Source organism: Vitis riparia, chromosome 16 (genome assembly GCF_004353265.1).
Source record: "Vitis riparia cultivar Riparia Gloire de Montpellier isolate 1030 chromosome 16, EGFV_Vit.rip_1.0, whole genome shotgun sequence".
Lineage (NCBI taxonomy): Eukaryota > Viridiplantae > Streptophyta > Magnoliopsida > Vitales > Vitaceae > Vitis > Vitis riparia.
In genome coordinates this window covers 17,394,092-17,415,486 of record NC_048446.1, presented here as the reverse complement: position 1 = coordinate 17,415,486, position 21,395 = coordinate 17,394,092, and the positions used below count along the sequence as shown (strand labels likewise).

General features: G+C 30.1%; 2 protein-coding genes across 2 annotated transcripts; both read left to right on the top strand.

Moving 5' to 3' along the window:
• The first annotated feature begins 674 nt into the window (after window positions 1-674).
• LOC117934000 (stilbene synthase 6) lies at window positions 675-2,592 on the top strand. The gene is made up of 2 exons (XM_034855586.1): window positions 675-938; window positions 1,298-2,592. The coding sequence occupies exons 1-2, from the start codon at window positions 761-763 to the stop codon at window positions 2,296-2,298; spliced, it is 1,179 nt and encodes a 392-aa protein (XP_034711477.1). The 5' UTR covers window positions 675-760; the 3' UTR covers window positions 2,299-2,592.
• Window positions 2,593-18,084: 15,492 nt separating this feature from the next.
• On the top strand, window positions 18,085-19,999 carry LOC117934010 (stilbene synthase 6). Its single transcript, XM_034855599.1, has 2 exons — window positions 18,085-18,347; window positions 18,707-19,999. The coding sequence occupies exons 1-2, from the start codon at window positions 18,170-18,172 to the stop codon at window positions 19,705-19,707; spliced, it is 1,179 nt and encodes a 392-aa protein (XP_034711490.1). The 5' UTR covers window positions 18,085-18,169; the 3' UTR covers window positions 19,708-19,999.
• The last annotated feature ends 1,396 nt before the right edge of the window (window positions 20,000-21,395 follow it).

The window sequence follows — 21,395 nt, the reverse complement described above, 5'->3', positions numbered from 1 at the left end:
GCAAAATTCTAATGCTGTGAAGATATTTTCGAATCAAATTTATGTGAACAAAAATTAAAGTAGGAGAATTATTTTCCAAGTTATTTCGTGGATATTTGATGGAGACTTGTATTTTTGATCTACTTTTTTTATTTTTATTTTTTTTATTTTTGAGAATCAAACGATGGCGGAATAGGTCAGATACAAATGAGATATTTGTTCAATTGCTTTGTGATTAGGTTAAGATAGTGGGTTGTTGAGATTATTACTTCTAATTGAGCAATCCAACTTTGAATGACCTTGTCATGAGGAATGATGGTAGCAGCTTCCCACCTGTGGAAAAGTCAAATGAACAAAGTATTAATTTCCAGTAAGAGGTTGGAGAAGTCTTTATCTCTCTATATAAAAAATGTTTCTCTTTAGCCGTGACCGGATTGAATGCTCGCTCCTTTCTGTGGATGCACGCATCGTATATGGGTAGGTGAAGAACAGATAAGAAGGAAGAAACAACACGCGCGAATACATAAACACCTACACATACATGTCTGAAAATCCAAAATAAACTCGAGCACACAAGCTTTGAAGCCAACTAATCATTCAAAACCCAAATTCAAATATCTAACATTATTTATTGACCGCCAATAGATGAGAGTTGGTGAGACAGGCTATAAAAGCCCGGCACCCACAACCAGCTTTCTCAAGCCAACTCCAAGCACTTGAGAGTTCTCTTTCCTTCCTCAACTTAATCTTAAGCTTCAATTTCATCACGTATCTAGCATCCATGGCTTCAGTTGAGGAATTTAGAAACGCTCAACGTGCCAAGGGTCCGGCCACTATCCTAGCCATTGGCACAGCTACTCCTGACCACTGTATCTACCAGTCTGATTATGCTGATTACTATTTCAGGGTCACTAAGAGCGAGCACATGACTGAGTTGAAGAAGAAGTTCAATCGCATATGTAAGTATATTCATGCATTAATTCTTATATACATAACAATTGTATGCATCTAAGAGTGTGAGCTATTAGGTGAGGCTCACCTCCAAGCGAATGAATGTTCCAACCTTTCTAGAGTAACGCTTTTAGATAAATTAGTTCAGGAAACTTGAAAATCATTTTACTTCAGTAACCAATATTCCTTTCATTTGACTGTAATGGCTTGAAGAGCTGTTTTTCGAATCATATAGCACTGCTAGCTATAATTAAGAATACCCTTTTATACTTTCTTCAATGTTAAATGCATGTTGATCATCTTGAACAATATACTATATGACTTGTCGATTGGTAGAACTAATGTGTTCATGTTACTTCATTTACAGGTGAGAAATCAATGATCAAGAAGCGTTACATTCACTTGACCGAAGAAATGCTTGAGGAGCACCCAAACATTGGTGCTTATATGGCTCCATCTCTTAACATACGCCAAGAGATTATCACCGCTGAGGTACCTAGACTTGGTAGGGATGCAGCATTGAAGGCTCTTAAAGAGTGGGGCCAACCAAAGTCCAAGATCACCCATCTTGTATTTTGTACAACCTCCGGTGTAGAAATGCCCGGTGCGGATTACAAACTCGCTAATCTCTTAGGTCTTGAAACATCGGTTAGAAGGGTGATGTTGTACCATCAAGGGTGCTATGCAGGTGGAACTGTCCTTCGAACCGCTAAGGATCTTGCAGAAAATAACGCAGGAGCACGAGTTCTTGTGGTGTGCTCTGAGATCACTGTTGTTACATTCCGTGGGCCTTCCGAAGATGCTTTGGACTCTTTAGTTGGCCAAGCCCTTTTTGGTGATGGGTCTTCAGCTGTGATTGTTGGATCAGATCCAGATGTCTCGATTGAACGACCACTCTTCCAACTTGTTTCAGCAGCCCAAACATTTATTCCTAATTCAGCAGGAGCCATTGCCGGAAACTTACGTGAGGTGGGGCTCACTTTTCATTTGTGGCCCAATGTGCCTACTTTGATTTCTGAGAACATAGAGAAATGCTTGACCCAGGCTTTTGACCCACTTGGTATTAGCGATTGGAACTCGTTATTTTGGATTGCTCACCCAGGTGGCCCTGCAATTCTGGATGCAGTTGAAGCAAAACTCAATTTAGAGAAAAAGAAGCTTGAAGCAACTAGGCATGTGTTAAGTGAGTACGGTAACATGTCAAGTGCATGTGTGTTGTTTATTTTGGATGAGATGAGAAAGAAATCCTTGAAGGGGGAAAATGCTACCACAGGTGAAGGATTGGATTGGGGAGTATTATTCGGTTTTGGGCCGGGCTTGACCATCGAAACTGTTGTGCTGCATAGCATTCCTACAGTTACAAATTAAGAGAAATAAAAGAGAACGGTTTACCCTTCAATGCAGTAATGTATCAAATAGGAGTTAGCAAAGGTATTTATCTCCGAAATTGATAATACTCTTATAGTATTTTATTACTTTGCTAAATTTGGATTTGTACTTGAGTCATTGTTAGACTTTCTTTGTGATGAGCTCAAACTCAAATGATGAGTTTGAAGTTCTCAGTGTATCATTATCTTAAATATTCCTCAAACATTGTATTAATGTTGTGTTCATGTGAATCTTATATAAAAATAAATAAAAGAAATAATGGTTTATTTGATAGCTTTAGTTGGCATTGAGTTGATTTCTCATTTGTTGGTATTTGAAAGCTTGTAAATGTTGGGAAGTGTCTCAAATTTGATCTTAATTGAAAAATATTTATTTTTATAAAAATTATTATATAAAATACTTTCTAAATTCATATGTGATGTATTTAGATGCCTTGTAGAATAAGGAATGTTAGTAGGAATATCTTAATAAACATTTTAAGTCATGAGGGGAAAATGTTATAAAAAGATGAGTTTGTGAAGATTATATGTGATAGATAAAAATGTGAGAAAGAGTGAGAGATACCCAGTAGAGCAATACTTCTCGCAATTGAGGGATGTGAGGAAGAGTGGCAGACACTTGATGGAATAAAACGATTTGTGGTTCAAGGTGAGAATATAAGGAATGAGAAAACATTGAATATTTCATAACCCAAGAATTGTATCCGTTTTTATCCTCTATAATAATTTATATCGTAAAATGAAAAATTATTTCTCAACCATGAAGGTGTGCATGGTTAATTGAACCACCACGTTAAAACATCATATAATTTAATATGTGGATGACTTCATTTTATTTTCTTCTAGTAATATGTTTACATTAAATTAAAACTTCGGCTCGCCCCACAATAAAATCATATAAAGCTCAATTCAATTTGAGTACACATAGAATGGAATTAACCTCATTTTACTCTATTAATTGTACTTTATTAATTGTACAATAGAAACACACTCCTGCTGAAGAGCAGTGGCTCAGTTACAAAGTTCATTCTCTTTGCATGGATGATTTCACTCCACATTTTTCTAGAATAGCAAAATATATCACCAAAACATTTTTCTAAAACCCCAAAATATATTATCATAATATATCTTTGGAAATAGTTTTGAAAAGATCAGCGACAATGTATGTTTTATATTCCATTTTTATTTTTATTTTTATTTTTATTTTTTATGTTTTTGAAGTAAAAAAAAGGAAAATATGATATTAATTGACTCAATATTGAATCTAATTAATTTATTAAATCTTACTTTATTCATAGTCCATTTACCTAATAAATTTTGTTTGGAGAAGTTACAATAAGTTGTTCATACTTTGTCCATAGGAAGTGAAGCAAAATATGCATGCTAAAATAGAAAAATTGGAATATTTTTACCAAGATGCAATAGGAGAGGGATATACATATTTCTAATACATTAATTTCTATGTTGTTTATTAGAAATGATTTAAAATTTAGAGTTTTTTTTTTTTAAATTAAAGTTGTATTTGGATTTGAGAAAGTATTAAGGAAAGAAAAAACTATTAAGAAAAATAATTTTCTCAAATTTGGTTTTAGCATATAAAATATAAAAGCAAATAAAATATAATTAAATAAATTTAAAACTTATATATTTTAATATTTTTTTATTCAGTTAAAATAAGAAAAATAAATTTAAAGTAATAGATACAAATATTTACTAATTTTAAACTTATTTATTTATTTTTATTTTTTTCTTCATACCGTTTCTCTTTATTTTATTTCCTTAACGTTTTACCTCAAGCTTTTGACAAACTACACATAACCTAAATAAAATACGTTTACATGGATTATAGAAACAGTTTTAAGAAATTAAATATTAAATTAATTATTTAATTAAGAAAGCTCTTTCAAGTCAAGTTAGAGGCGGTCAACAGTCCATAGTCCTCACCAACCAATGCTGCCCCAACCAACCAAATGTCAATGCTACCGACGACGGATGGTAGTTTCCTATTGGAATTATTTGCAAGATGAGATGCATGACAAGACAATTATCATGAAATACACATGATGGAAGTTTTAAGTTATTTATTTTTTATTTATTTTTATTTTTTCATTTGTGGACCCTCCAATCCTGTTGTTCATCACACAATTAGTAAAAATTTCTCCAAAATTTTGTTGTTCATCACACAAGAGTGAGTTGTATGGATTTGAACCCTCCAATCCCTGGTATAATCTTTTCTTTTTCCATAGCATTATCTCTCCCTCATCTTTCTAGCATAAATGAAACAAATTATTATTGTGGACCTCGCATTTCGGCTCATGCGTTTCCCACTTGATGGCGAGCTCGATTTCGATTTGGAAAATGATTTTTATTGATTAAAAATGACTTGGAGTCGCCACTTATTTTTGTTTTATTTTTAAAAGGGTAAACAAAATAAGAAAGAAAAACCCTAAGCGTGACTCCTTATTTCGGAAAAGGTGGCCTGTGAAAAACCGGATCGGGCTCGGGGGTCAGGTTACTTATCGGGAAGGTACGGTAAAAGACCATAGCACCCCTCTAAGTCCCTAAAGTCGGGTCTCTACTAATACAATGAAACTGACGTGGCAATTAGCGAGAAAGTCAATGGATACCCACCTAAATCATGCACAATATGAGAATCGAAACACGCAATAGAGATTGACTAGAATGGGAGTGGATGCGTACCTCGGCCATGAGCCACAATGTGCTATCAAGAAACGGGATTAGTGCAAAATTAATGAATACAAAATATAGCTCATGCATATCGGGGTACAAACGGAACTCAAGCAAAATACATTAAGCACGACGATTTACGATCAACAAAGATCAAACCTGGGGCCCCCACCAAAGCCCAAATTTTCATTCATGAGCTAGTCTCACAAATCCCGTGTTTTGGAATTATGGAGAATTCATTATTGCTTACCAGAAGATTATTTAGGAACTGAAAGGGGATTAAAACTATTCGAGTGAAAAACGGATCCCGGGAGTTTATTTGAAGATTAGAGTATTTGGAATTAAATTTAAAATATTAGAGCCTCGGTAATTAAAATGAAATTTGCCAAAGAAAATGAGAAATGAACTTTAGGGAATTAAACTGGACAGATATAGATTTTGAAAGTTGAATTTGCAATAATAATAATAATAAGGAATGAACTTTAGGAAATTGAACTGCGAGAATATAGATTTTTAATAATAATAAGAAGAAATGAACTTTAAGAAATTAAACGGCTAGAGTATAGATTTTTAATAATAATAATAATAATAATAATAATAATAACAATAAATGATAATAATAATATGGATAAACGAAAGGGATTAAAAAGGGATTTGGAATTATAAGGGCCTAAGGTGATAACAATAACGATAATAATAATAAGGATAATTACAATAACAATAAGGTTTTGAAATAATAATAATAATAATAATGATAACAAGATTTTGAAAGTCGAATTAATGATAACAATAATAATAATGAGATTTTAAAAGTTAAATTAATAATAATAACAATAAGGTTTTGAGGGTTTGAATTAATAATAACGATAATAATAATAATAATAAGATTTTGAAAGTGGAATTAATAATAATAATAATAATAATAATAATAATAATAATAATAATAAGATTTTGAAAGTGGGATTAATAATAATAATAATAATAATAATAATATTAATGATAAGATTTTAAAAGGTTGAATTAATAATAAGAATAAGAATAAGATTTTGAAAGTTGAATTAATAATGATAATAATAGGATTTTGAAATTTTGAATTAATAATGATAATAATAATAATAATAGTAATAATAACAATGGGATTATGAAAGTTGAATTAAAAATAATGATAATAGTAAGATTTTAAAAATTGAATTAGTAATAATAAATACAATAATAATAAAGTTTAATTAACAATAATAATAATGATGATAATAAAATTAATAATAATAACAATAGGCTTTGAAAATGGATAAAGGTTGGAAATGGGCCTTGGGCTTTTGAAAAAGGGTTAGAAGGAAGTTAGGGAATGGGCCTTGGGCTTTGAAAATGGGTTGAGGTTTGGAAATGGGCTTAGGAGGTTTTTTTTAAAAGGGGTTTTTAGGGTCCGGGCCTTTAAGATGGGTTTAATAATAATAGGTTTTTAAAAGGGGTTAAAGGGTTTAGGCTAGGGTGGACATGGGCTTAGGAGATGGGAAATAGGCTTTGCTTATAATAATAATAATATCGATAATAATAGTAGTAAATAATAATAGGAATTAAAATAATAATAATAATATCCGCTAATAATAACAATAATAATGTCCGTTAATAATAATAATAATAATGATAGTTATAATAATAATAATAATAATAATATCCGTTAATAATAATAATAATAAGATTTTGAAATAATAATAATATTTTAAAAGTAGAATTAATTAATAATAATAATAACGATATTTTAAAAGTTGAATTAATAATAATAATAATAACAATATTTTAAAAGTTGAAATAACAAAAGATAATAATAATAAGATTTTGAAATAATAATAATATTTTAAAAGTTGAATTAATTAATAATAATAACAATATTTTAAAAGTTGAAATAACAAAAGATAATAATAATAAGATTTTGAAATAATAATAATAATAATAAAAGTTGAATTAATTAATAATAATAACAATATTTTAAAAGTTGAAATAACAAAAGATAATAATAATAAGATTTTGAAATAATAATAATAATAATAATAATAATAATAATAATAAGGTTTTGAAAGTTCTAATTAATGATAATGATGATAATAATAATTTGAAAGTTAAATTAATAATAATAATAATAATAATAATAATAATAATAATAATAATAATAATAATAATAATAATAATAATAGAAATTAAAAGGTAAGGGGTACATGAATTGGGCCGCATGGTGGGATGAAGGGCACATGAATTGGGCTGCATCTACTGGGCTGCATGGTGGGATAAAGGGCATATGAATTGGGCCGCATCTACTGGCTTGCATGGTGGGAAGCCTAACTAACACTCCACTGGCTTTATTTCCTCATTTTTGGTCTGGATGTGGAGCTTCCAGCTCGCACCAGCCTCTGTTCTAGAACCGCGACGACACAGGCCCCCCAGCCTCCTCCGCGAGGCGCGCTTGCTCGGTGCAAACAGCGTCCGTGATAACGTCGTCGTGCAGCAGCTGGTCCAAGCCCATGTTGGCAAAGAAAAGTGATTTCATGGTCCCGAAGATGGCACCATAGCTACTCTGTAACAACTCCTTTGCTCACCGTCTCAAAGCAGTAGAAAGAAGGAGGAGCAAAAGAAGCCATGGGTCGGAAGATTTGGAGATGAAGGGCGTCCGTGCAGGGCGGCCATGCGCGCAGGCGGGTAGGTGTCTTCGGGATTTTAAAGGTGGCCTTGGAGGAATCTCGGGTGGCCATGCAAGGTGTGGAAAGTGGGTGTTAAGAGGTTGAGGCATGACGGTGAGAATATGGGTTCGATGGGTATTCTGAAAATTAATTAAAAAAAATAAAAATAAAAATGAAGGCTTGGAGGTGGAAGTGATGCATGACAATGGGCATGGAGGGTGTTGAGCGTGTTCGTGGGCATAACTCTCTCTTCCACCCTCACGGGGCTTCACAAAGCTCATCATAGGCTCAAACGGAAGGTTTAATCAAGCCCAGTATAATCCTTAAATATCAAACAAACTAAGATCTAACCATCAACAGGAGAAATAAATCATGGATGTTAGAGAAAACAAAGAACAAGGCGAGCGTGTGCAAGCAAACTCGTTCAAAGCCAAACAACCAGATGGCCCGAGACGTCCACAGGAAATCACCAAAACGATGTCATGGGTTGAAGTAAGGCATCAGATGGAAAGAAATGTATTAAACTCAAGCCAGACTTACCTGGAAACTCCTGAAAAATTCCCTGCCAGCGAGCTTTTTCTCCCCCCAGCTCGCTCTCTCTCTGGTTTTTCTCCTCCTTTCTCTCCTCAGATCCCCCTTCTTTTTGAATCCCTCCTCTCTCTGTTTTCCCGCTTTTCTCCTTTCCTCTGCCATCACCAACCCTCTGTCTCGTGTCCCATCTCGCCGCCATCACCCAGCTAGCGCAATCACATCTCAGGGCCGCCCAAAGCAGCCTCTTTTCCGGGTGGTCAACAAATTTTAATCATGGAAAAAAATCCAGCTCTCTGTCTCCGGAGGGGGGGGGGGGGGTCTACAATTATATTTTTATTTTTCTTTCATTCAATTCTTGCTGGTTAAATGAGACTAATTATTATCCTTCCCTTCCCTTAATATTATATATATATATATATATATATATATATATATATATATATTTTCAATCAGTTCTTGCTACCCTCACTCACCCAAACCTCACTACCTTCTTCTAATCATAAGATGATCACTAAAGGCTAAACTAAATAGGGAAAAACATCCAATACTATAAGGTGTCCGAACCTATTGTGTGATGCCCCAAACCCAATTTAGGGGTAAAATCATAATTTAAAAATTAATAATTAGTTAAAGTAATTTAATAAGGGTAAAAATATCTTTTTATATTTAAAATCCTTGTATATATATTAGGTGTTTCCTATCTTCTCTATTAAAAAAACCCTTTTACATAGAGATAAGAAAAATCAGAGAGTATAGGGCTAAAGATTTGGAGGTTTAGGGTTTGAAGATCAATTTTTCAGGTAAGATTTTAATCCTTAAATTAATATTTTATTTTCGTTAATTAGTTTTAAAAACTTTAGATATTCTTTGAAAGATCTCAATCTAGATTAGTGTTTGTTAAATTAATTTTTAGATCAAAAGACTGAAAATTTATGAATGTGCATTAATTTGTAATGAAAATAGGAAAATTTAGAAAACTTCAATTAAATAGAAAACAAAATCAATGGAAGAAAAGAAATTTTAGATTTAGAAAATAAATAAATAAATCATTTGTGTAGACTTTAGATTTGAATAATAATAATAATAATAATAATAATAATAATAATAATTATTGAAGTACACATGTGTTGCCAAGGCGTTGACTTAGGCATTGGAAAAGATTTTATATGTAAATATATTATTATAATAATAAATAATGAGAAGAAACATGAGGCTTACTATTTTATTCTTAGGGCTTTGTGCGTGTAATGAAGATATGAGGGTAATGGGTTGGTTATGTAATTTGAAAATTAATAAAAATTATAATATTTAGTTTTAAGCTAACAAAGGAAATATTAATAATAATAATAGTTTCCTATATAGGTTTTAATTTAATTTAAGTATATAATTAAATAAATAGTGAGGGTAAGATTAGGAAAGAAAATGAATTTTACAATAATTTGGAAACTCACTAAATTAATTTATTATTGTTTAAGAAGTTGAAAATAATATTGGATGGTAATAATTTTAAAATGAGAAATTAATTAGGATCCCTAATACTAAATAAAATATTTTTAAGATTGTCAAATATATATATATATATATATATATATATATATATATTTAGATAAATAATCAATAATTAATATTGTGTATGATATTATGTTAGGTGAGAAGAAATTTTTCAGAGTTAAATACTTCAAGATTTTGAGTGCTTCTTCAAGGTAAGGGAAATTAATGCAGATTTTTACAGAATAAAATAATTTCCTTTTTATATTGTATTTTGAAAAGTGTAAAAATATTATTTTTATCTTTTTGCATGAATCAAATATGTGTTTTGTATGAAAAATATATTTGAGAATCTTTTTTGCTTATTTATGAAAAGTGAAAATTTTTGGAGATATGATATTTTGTTTTGCAAGTTTGAATTAATGAAATAAAGCGTTTGACTCTAGTTCCTATGGTAGGGTCAACGGGTTATAATTGTTGACATTTCTATGACCCTAATCAACAGGTTATAATAGTTGATATTATATGACCCTAGTCAACGGGTTATAATAGTTGATCTTATGACCCCTAGTCAATGGATTATAATTGTTGACTTTTGGTTTTGTTCACCTTAAATTGAACAAATTTGAAACTAGTCACTCATTTGTGAAGTCTCACCTAATTGGGCACCATTTGTTATTTGATAACTAGAGTAAGATATTTTGAATGCATTTGATTTGGTTTTGATGATAAATTGTTTTGAAATGGATATGAGAAAGTTTGTTGAAAAGTTTGAATATATTAGTATTTCAAACTCAAAAGTTTTTTTTATGAAAATAAGTATATGTTATATCTTCTATTTGCAAACATGATTGAAAATGTTTGATCCATGAAGCTGCATTGATGTTCCTTATTGAGCTTTAAGCTCATGCCCCTTTCGTTGATAATTTTTTAGGTACTCTCAGTTCGGGCGAGGAGTGATGGCTAGGTTGGGGAAAATTTTCTTTGTTAGGATTTTGGTTCAAACTTTATTTTGGACATTGTTTAGATGTTAAAATTTATTTTTCGTTTAAATTATTTGAATTTGGAGTTATTTGGACAATAACACTCTAGTTGATATGTTAGTTTTTTTTAAAAAAGTTGATGCTCTGAGACTTTAGAATTTTCTCCTACTACTCTGAATAGGAATTTGGTAATTGGTAAATTTCTTTCCAGTTGCAATACGAATGTTTGTATCGTTTCCACTTTGAGCCTTTGGGCTTAAGGTGTGAAATGACCGTCATGCCCTTGGAGTGGGTTTTGGGGCGTGACATATTGACTATAAAAAAGGCTCTTTTAGATCCCAATTGGAAACGAGCCATGGAGGTTGTGTAAACAACAAGACCTACTAACTTTAAAAAGAAATCCCAATAAGCGATTAACAAGTATAAGGCTTGCTTAGTTGGAAAAGGCTATATTCAACAATTAGGATTTGACTTCTTAGAAACTTTTAGCCCTGAGGTTAAACCTATAATGATTCCAATAATTCTATCCATATCCATCACAAATTCTTGGTGTATTAAACAATTAGATCTATGCATTTCTTAATGGAGACTTACACAAGCAGGTATTCATAAAACGACCACTAGGATTTCAGGATTTCTTTGTGTAGGATAGAAACCACCTTGTTTATCATTTGCAAAAACTAGGTCTTTTTCTTCCAAAGGCTCATCTTATTTGGTGTGACAATATTAGTGCTGCCATGCTGGCCACCAATCCTATCTTCCATACTTGTACAAAGCATATTGAGATTGACTAAGAGAGAAAATGATGCAACATGCCCTTCATATTCATTATGAGCTTACATAGGATCAAGTAGTTGATATACTTGCAAAAGGTATATCCTCATTATGATTTCATCGTTGACTGTCTAACTTCACATTGAAGTCTTATTTCACTTGCGAGGGGGTGTTAGACAGAATATGATGTAAATGCAAAGTATAGTAGAATTCTCTCAGATTCTTCTCCCACAATCTGTTGCCAAACCATCATCATTGGGTCATAATAGATCTTTAAGTGATTTGAAATCATCCACTTTTAATATTTGGGAGTTCTGCTGACAAAAAGCACAAGATGGGCCTCGAGAAAGCAAAACTAACAAGAACCCATCAAAGTAGCCCTCATTCTATCAATAATAACTTGTGTATGAACCTTTCATTATGGTATCTGATACAAGCATCAATTTCTGCTCAAGTTTCTGAAGTACAGGCTCCATGGTTGAAGACGATGGCTCACCAACATATTTACCATCCCATTAGTTGATATAAGGCATAACTTGATATGCTAAAGTGATGAGTAAAAGTGGGAGAAAAACTTAAAAGAACAGAGTCTAATTAGCATTTAAAATATTAGGAAGTGATGCACGCGACATTTAAATATTTTGTAGAGACTTCTCCTTGAACAATTCTGTTGTTTATTGAACCACATGTGACCTTTATTATTATTTTTTTGGGACAATTGTGTTTTGGGCCCAACTGGGCCCAAAAATTAACATTTGGTCCATATAACTTACATAATTAATGAAAATGATATAAGATGTTAAGAAACCAATATACCCTTCAAATTTCCATATATTACCTTTTAAGGATATAAAATAGTGATGGACTAAAATACCTAATGACCTTTCACATAAGCTTTTTTAAAATTTGGATTTTAACAATTTTCACACCACTATTCACGCAACCATAATAATTCTATTTTAACAATTTAGATTTTTCATTATTTTTAATTTTTTTTTATAAATAATTGAAAATTAACATTATTTTCTATTTTAAATTATAAATAAAGAAAAATTATGTTCAAAAACTATTTTAAAAATACTTTCTAAAAAAATGGTAATATGATTTATATTTTTTATATTTTCTTTTTGAAAAAACATTTAATTAACAAATGAAAACTATTTTTTAAAAATAAAAATTGAAAACCTTGTTTAGTACTATTTTTTATATGAAAATAATAAAAAGAATTAAATTTTATTCATTGATTATCCATTTTTATTTTTTTCCATTAGTCATTTTAATAAAAAAATAAAAATATATAGTATGTTTACAATTAAACAAAGGAATTGATCAATTATGTGTTTTTTGTGTGACTATCTTTTACATGAAAAATAATTAGATAACTAAATTATATATATTTATTACTCTTTTTAATTTTATTTTCTTTGTTTATTTTTTATCTAATAGAAAATTTTAATATATCCATAATTAACAAAGTAATAGATTAATTGTGCACATTTTGATATATTAAAATAAATTACTTTCTAATTTAAATAAATAAATAAATAAATTTGGGGTTATTTCTATTTTTTAACATATATTATATTAATATTTTTTATGGTTAAATAAATTTTTTATTATTATTTTAATTCCAAAAATAAAATGAAATAAATAAATAAATTTGGTATTTTCTAACTGATCTTATATTCATATTTCTTATGGTTAAATAAATTTTTTATTCTTTTTTATTTATTTCCAAAAATAAAAGGAAATAAATAAATAAACTTGGCTTAAATAATAGTTTTTAAGTAATTTCTTTGTCTTATTTTTAATTATATTTTGCATTGAAAATAAAATAAAATAACGTTTTATTTGTTTTAATTATTTTAAATGTCAAACTATTGGGAACATAGTTTACATACTCATGTGAATATAATTTATACATATATATGAAATTTATACCATTATACAAGATTATTACACTAATTATACAAGGGGTGTACAAGACTGTACATTTTGAACAACTTTTTTTTTTTTCTTGTCATCTAAGGATTATACGCTCTCCTACCACAAATTCTTTTATTTCATGTACTTTATTTAACTCGCACATAACAATTCAAATACTTACCTTAATAATTATGTTTAGGGAAAATTTTTGTTTTTACGTTTTATATCATTTTTAAATTAAACCATTGGAAACATGGTTTACACATCATATGTGGCACATAATGTATGCATATTGATGAAATTTGCACCATTGTACAAGAGTGTTATACTAACTGTACAAGGTAAATGTTCAATTGGACAAGACAAATGTTCTAACTGTACAAGACAAATGTTCTAACTATACAAGAGATAAACAAGGCTATCTTTTGTGAAAGATTTCAATCAATTTTGGATAACTTTTTTTTTTTGTCTTGTCATATAAGGATTGCACACTCTCAAGGTACACATTCCTCTATCACACACTCATCTTATGCACTTTATTTAACTCACATATGACAATTCGAATACTTATCCCACTAATGATGTTTGAGAGAAAATTTTGTTTTTCCATCTTCCACTATTTTTTGAACAAAACCAATGAAAACATGGTTAATCTACCTATGGTTACACATTGAGTAGGGGGTATATGGAATTTGAGTAACTGTACAAGGTATTTACACTAAATGTACATGATAAATATACTAACCCACTACTACAAAAATTGAAATTAATGACGCTTTATTTTATGACGCTTTCTAAAAGCGTCATTATTGAGGGTATACAATGACGCTTATAAGAAATGTCATAGTTGTATTATTTATCTTGATACTTATTATAAGTGTCATTATTTGATGTCATCTTTTTTCTTATAACTGTGTATATAATGATGCTTATAAGAAGCATCATAGTTTTATTATTTACCTTGATACTTATTATAAGCATCATTATTTAATGGGTATGTAATGACGCTCCTAATAAGTGTCATAGTTGTATTGACTTTTAAAATTTTTGTTTTTAAGTTAACTTATACAAATTTTGATATTAGAATTTTATTCTATAAATTAATTATGGTAAATTGACATTAATATTAATGACATAAAGTTGCTACATTAAGGTTTTTTTTAAAAAATGGATATAAATAAAATAAAATCCTAATAAATTATTTTTTTTATTATTTTATATTAATTTTTTTATAGTTTGTATCAATACAATCTATTAAGCTCATTCTATTAAATTAGTTTTTTTTTTTAAATATCAATATTCAAATTAAACCAACATCAAACTAAAATATCAAATAATTAAACAATATCAATTCATTATGAGTTCAATATATAAAAATTATTATTGAAAGATGAAATAAAGAATACTATTTTTAATTTATTGAAAAAGGACATGCATGGTATTTTAGAATTTGTTATAAAGTCTCCATTGAAAACCCTAACTTTTGGAAGACAAGAAAGAAGGCAGAGAGCCATCGTTTTTAGTGAGAAGGAAGAGAAGAGAGAAAAACGCAAGTTTTTCTCATCCAGATTTCATCAAAGGTCCGATCCCATTTCGTCTGTGGTCCGATTGAGCTGAAATTTGGAGGAGAGTTTCGTGACTCATTTATCTTCAATCTGAATGGTGAAGATCGGATTTGGAGTTTCAGAAAGTCATTATAAAGAAAGAGGAGAAGAGAGAAAAACGCAGGTTTTTCTCATCATGCCCAGATTTCATCAAATGTCCGATCCCGCTTCGCCCATGGTCCGATTGAGTTGAAATTTGAAGGAGAGGTTCGTGGCTCATGTATCTTCAATATTAACGGTAGATATCGGATTTGGAGTTTCGGACAGTCATTAGAGAGAAAGAGGAGAAGAGAGAAAAACAACGGTTTTTTACATCATGCCCAGATTTCATCAAAGGTCCGATGCCGCTTTGTTCATGGTTTGATTGAGCTGAAATTTGGAGGAGAGGTTCATAAGTCATTAATCTTAAATTTGAACGGTGAAGATCAGATTTAGAGTTTTGTAAAGTCATCTTTCAGCCAAAAACAGAACCTTTATTTTGGTGGGCTTTTTTCAGCCAAAGATGGCGCTTCCTAAAAGTGTCATTGTTGCCTAAGACATACAATGACAGAGGCGGAAAGGACGCTTTAGAGAAGCGACATCTGTTACCTTTCTTGACGCTTAAAAAACGTCATTGTTTCCCATTTTTCTTGTAGTGACCGTACAAGGGTGTTCAAGACTATTATTTGTGAAGGATTTTAAGTGATTCTGAAAAACTTGTTTGTTTATTTCCCCTAACCGAGGATAGATGACATTCTTTACACACATTGGTTAAGCATACATTCATCTCATGCACTTTTTCTAACTTGTATATGATCATTTGAATAAGCACCTTACTTATGATGATTGTAAAACAAAATTATACAACAATTTTTTTTTTTTAAAACAAAACCAATGCAAACATGGTTAACCGACTTATTGTCAGATATTCATGAGATGATGTATGAAATTTGAGTTATTGTACAAGGGTATTACACTAACTATACAAGACAAATTTGCTAATTGTACAAGGGTGTACAAGACTACTTTTTGTTAAGAATTTCAAATGATTTTGAAAAACTTTTCCATTTTTTTCCACTCAAGGATTTTTCCGCACTCAAATTCTCTCACTAAAGAATTGTTTCGAATTTTATTTTTAAATTTCATCATCAAAATTTTGTAATTGCATATTTTGTTTTGGTAGTTTTAGCAATGTTCTTTCTTTTCACTATATATATTTTTTTTTGTGAAATTTTATCCAAATGAATGTATATTTAAAATTATAATCATATTTATCAAATTTTTTACTAAAATTATCTTTATTTCTTTTAATATATTTATACTTATTTATTTAAAAAGTGAAAAACTATTTTTTTTTCTAAACATGTTCTATTACCTTTCAAGTAAAAAATTAGATAAGTTTGAAAGTCAATAAAAAAATTAAATACCACTTTCAATAATTTTTAGATAAAATTTTTTATAATATATTTTATTTGAAATTTAATTTATAAAGTTTTACTAAAAAATTGTATTGACAATTTTCTTGTTATGAGTCAAAATACTTTACATTAGTCTATCTAGATAAGAAAAATTATTAATATAATATTAGAACTTCATATCTTAGTTATTTTTTTTTTCAATAAATTTATCTTTAAAAAATTTTTAAAATAAAAAGATTAAAAATTAAAAAGTTAAAATGATATATATATATATATATATATATATATATATATATAATAAGAGTGAAGTGATACTCTCAATTTAAAATATTTTTAAAATATGGTTATTGTAGAAAATATAAAAAAAATTAAAAATAAGAGAAAAGACAAATGAAAGGATAATATAAATTTAAAATAAAAATGAAAATTAAACTAAAAGATAAATCCAAAAAGATAAAAAATATTTGGATGAAAAATCCCAAAATTTTTATCCTTACTTATAATAAGAGTAAAAAGATTCAATATCTTTAAAAAAGATAAAAAAGGAAAAGAAAAACATTATTGCTTTTTATTTGACATAAAATAGAAATATAGATTGGAAGAAAAAGAAAAAAAAGTTAGAAATGAGTAATACTTAATAGGGGATACAAAAGGAAAAAAAAAAACAAAAAAAAAATTGAAATTCACACTTACTATGTGCTTAGGTAAGGGTTAAGGGTATTTTAGGGATTAATAAAGGATAATATCATTCTTCTCAATTTTCAGATTTTTTTGGGTATTGGGCTTAATTATGTAAGATATATGGACCAGATATTAATTTTTGGGCCCAATTGGGCCAAAACACAATTCTCCCTTCATAGGCACATGTTTGATTTGCGACTTTCTTATGAGCACAAATTTAAATCTATATCAATTTTTGACTTGACAACCAAAAGTTTGCCATGGATATATTTTCGAATCAAATTTATGTATTTATTTTCCAAGTTATTTCGTGGATATTTGATGGAGACTTGTATTTTTAATCTACTTGTCTTTCTCATTTTTTATTTAAAAAATAAATAAAAATCAAAATATGTTAAATAAAAATGAATTTAAAAATGAGTTTAAAAATTCAAAATAGGTTAAATAAAAACCGAAATGAATTTAAAAAATGAAACGAATGCCCAGCAACTTATATATCACGAAATAGGTTAAATAAAAATGAGATATTTCTTAAATAACAACATGTGATGTTATTCTGGAGAAGAAAGAGTGTATTAGGTATTGGGTTGTTGAGACTATTATTTAAATTTAGAAATCCAACTTTGAATGACCTTTTCATGAAGAAAGTTGGTGGCAGCTTCCCACCAGTGGAAAAGTCAAATGAACAAAGTATTAATTTCCAGTAAGAGGTTGGAAAAGTCTTTATCTCTCTACATAAAAAAATGTTTCTCTTCGGCCGTAACCAGATTGAGTGCTCTCTCCTTCCTGTGGACCCACTCATCGTATATGGGTAGGTGGAAAACAGCGAAGAACGAAGAAACAACACGCGCGAATACATAAACACATACACATACATGTATCCAAAATAAACTCGAGCACACAAACTTTGAAGCCGTCTGATCATTCAAAACCCAAATTCAAATATCTAACATTATTTATTGACCGCCAATAGATGAGAGTTGGTGAGACAGGCTATAAAAGCCCGGCACCCACAACCAGCTTTCTCAAGCCAACTCTAAGCACTTGAGTTCTCTTTCCTTCCTCAACTTAATCTTAAGCTTCAATTTCATTACGTATCTAGCATCCATGGCTTCAGTTGAGGAATTTAGAAACGCTCAACGTGCCAAGGGTCCGGCCACTATCCTAGCCATTGGCACAGCTACTCCTGACCACTGTATCTACCAGTCTGATTATGCTGATTACTATTTCAGGGTCACTAAGAGCGAGCACATGACTGAGTTGAAGAAGAAGTTCAATCGCATATGTAAGTATATTCATGCATTAATTCTTATATACATAACATTTGTATGCATCTAAGAGTGTGAGCTATTAGGTGAGGCTCACCTCCAAGCGAATGAATGTTCCAACCTTTCTAGAGTAAAGCTTTTAGATAAATTAGTTCAGGAAACTTGAAAATCATTTTACTTCAGTAACCAATATTCCTTTCATTTGACTGTAATGGCTTGAAGAGCTGTTTTTCGAATCATATAGCACTGCTAGCTATAATTAAGAATACCCTTTTATACTTTCTTCAATGTTAAATGCATGTTGATCATCTTGAACAATATACTATATGACTTGTCGATTGGTAAAACTAATGTGTTCATGTTACTTCATTTACAGGTGAGAAATCAATGATCAAGAAGCGTTACATTCACTTGACCGAAGAAATGCTTGAGGAGCACCCAAACATTGGTGCTTATATGGCTCCATCTCTTAACATACGCCAAGAGATTATCACCGCTGAGGTACCTAGACTTGGTAGGGATGCAGCATTGAAGGCTCTTAAAGAGTGGGGCCAACCAAAGTCCAAGATCACCCATCTTGTATTTTGTACAACCTCCGGTGTAGAAATGCCCGGTGCGGATTACAAACTCGCTAATCTCTTAGGTCTTGAAACATCGGTTAGAAGGGTGATGTTGTACCATCAAGGGTGCTATGCAGGTGGAACTGTCCTTCGAACCGCTAAGGATCTTGCAGAAAATAACGCAGGAGCACGAGTTCTTGTGGTGTGCTCTGAGATCACTGTTGTTACATTCCGTGGGCCTTCCGAAGATGCTTTGGACTCTTTAGTTGGCCAAGCCCTTTTTGGTGATGGGTCTTCAGCTGTGATTGTTGGATCAGATCCAGATGTCTCGATTGAACGACCACTCTTCCAACTTGTTTCAGCAGCCCAAACATTTATTCCTAATTCAGCAGGAGCCATTGCCGGAAACTTACGTGAGGTGGGGCTCACCTTTCATTTGTGGCCCAATGTGCCTACTTTGATTTCTGAGAACATAGAGAAATGCTTGACCCAGGCTTTTGACCCACTTGGTATTAGCGATTGGAACTCGTTATTTTGGATTGCTCACCCAGGTGGCCCTGCAATTCTCGATGCAGTTGAAGCAAAACTCAATTTAGAGAAAAAGAAACTTGAAGCAACTAGGCATGTGTTAAGTGAGTACGGTAACATGTCAAGTGCATGTGTGTTGTTTATTTTGGATGAGATGAGAAAGAAATCCTTGAAGGGGGAAAATGCTACCACAGGTGAAGGATTGGATTGGGGAGTATTATTCGGTTTTGGGCCGGGCTTGACCATCGAAACTGTTGTGCTGCATAGCATTCCTACAGTTACGAATTAAGAGAAATAAAAGAGAATGGTTTACCCTTCAATGTAGTAATGTATCAAATAGGAGTTAGCAAAGGTATTTATCTCCAAAATTGATAATACTCTTATAGTATTTTATTACTTTGCTAAATTTGGATTTGTACTTGAGTCATTGTTAGACTTTCTTTGTGATGAGCTCAAACTCAAATGATGAGTTTGAAGTTATCAGTGTTTCATTATCTTAAATATTCCTCAAACATTGTATTAATGTTGTGTTCATGTGAATCTTATTTAAAAATAAATAAAAGAAATAATGGTTTATTTGATAGCTTTAGTTGGCATTGAGTTGATTTCTCATTTGTTGGTATTTGAAAGCTTGTAAATGTTGGGAAGTGTTTCAAATTTGATCTTAATTGAAAAATATTTATTTTTATAAAAATTATTATATAAAATACTTTCTAAATTTATATGTGATGTATTTAGATGCCTTGTAGAATAAGGAATGTTAGTAGGAATATCTTAATAAATATTTTAAGTCATGAGGGGAAAATGTTATAAAAAAGATGAGTTTGTGAAGATTATATGTGATAGATAAAAATGTGAGAAAGAGTGAGAGATACCCAGTAGAGCAATACTTCTCGCAATTGAGGGATGTGAGGAAGAGTGGCAGACACTTGATGGAATAAAACGATTTGTGGTTCAAGGTGAGAATATAAGGAATGAGAAAACATTGAATATTTCATAACCCAAGAATTGTATCCGTTTTTATCCTCTATAATAATTTATATCGTAAAATGAAAAATTATTTCTCAACCATGAAGGTGTGCATGGTTAATTGAACCACCACGTTAAAACATCATATAATTTAATATGTGGATGACTTCATTTTATTTTCTTCTAGTAATATGTTTACATTAAATTAAAACTTCGGCTCGCCCCACAATAAAATCATATAAAGCTCAATTCAATTTGAGTACACATAGAATGGAATTAACCTCATTTTACTCTATTAATTGTACTTTATTAATTGTACAATAGAAACGCACTCCTGCTGAAGAGCAGTGGCTCAGTTACAAAGTTCATTCTCTTTGCATGGATGATTTCACTCCACATTTTTCTAGAATAGCAAAATATATCACCAAAACATTTTTCTAAAATATATTATCATAATATATCTTTGGAAATAGTTTTGAAAAGATCAGCGACAATGTATGTTTTATATTCCATTTTTATTTTTATTTTTATTTTTTATGTTTTTGAAGTAAAAAAAGGAAAATATGATATTAATTGACTCAATATTGAATCTAATTAATTTATTAAATCTTACTTTATTCAAAGTCCATTTACCTAATAAATTTTGTTTGGAGAAGTTACAATAAGTTGTTCATACTTTGTCCATAGGAAGTGAAGCAAAATATGCATGCTAAAATAGAAAAATTGGAATATTTTTACCAAGATGCAATAGGAGAGGGATATACATATTTCTAATACATTAATTTCTATGTTGTTTATTAGAAATGATTTAAAATTTAGAGTTTTTTTTTTAAATTAAGGTTGTATTTAGATTTGAGAAAGTATTAAGGAAAGAAAAAAATTATTAAGAAAAATAATTTTCTCAAATTTGGTTTTAGCATATAAAATATAAAAGCAAATAAAATATAATTAAATTAATTAAAAACTTATATATTTTAATATTTTTTATTATGTTAAAATAAGAAAAAT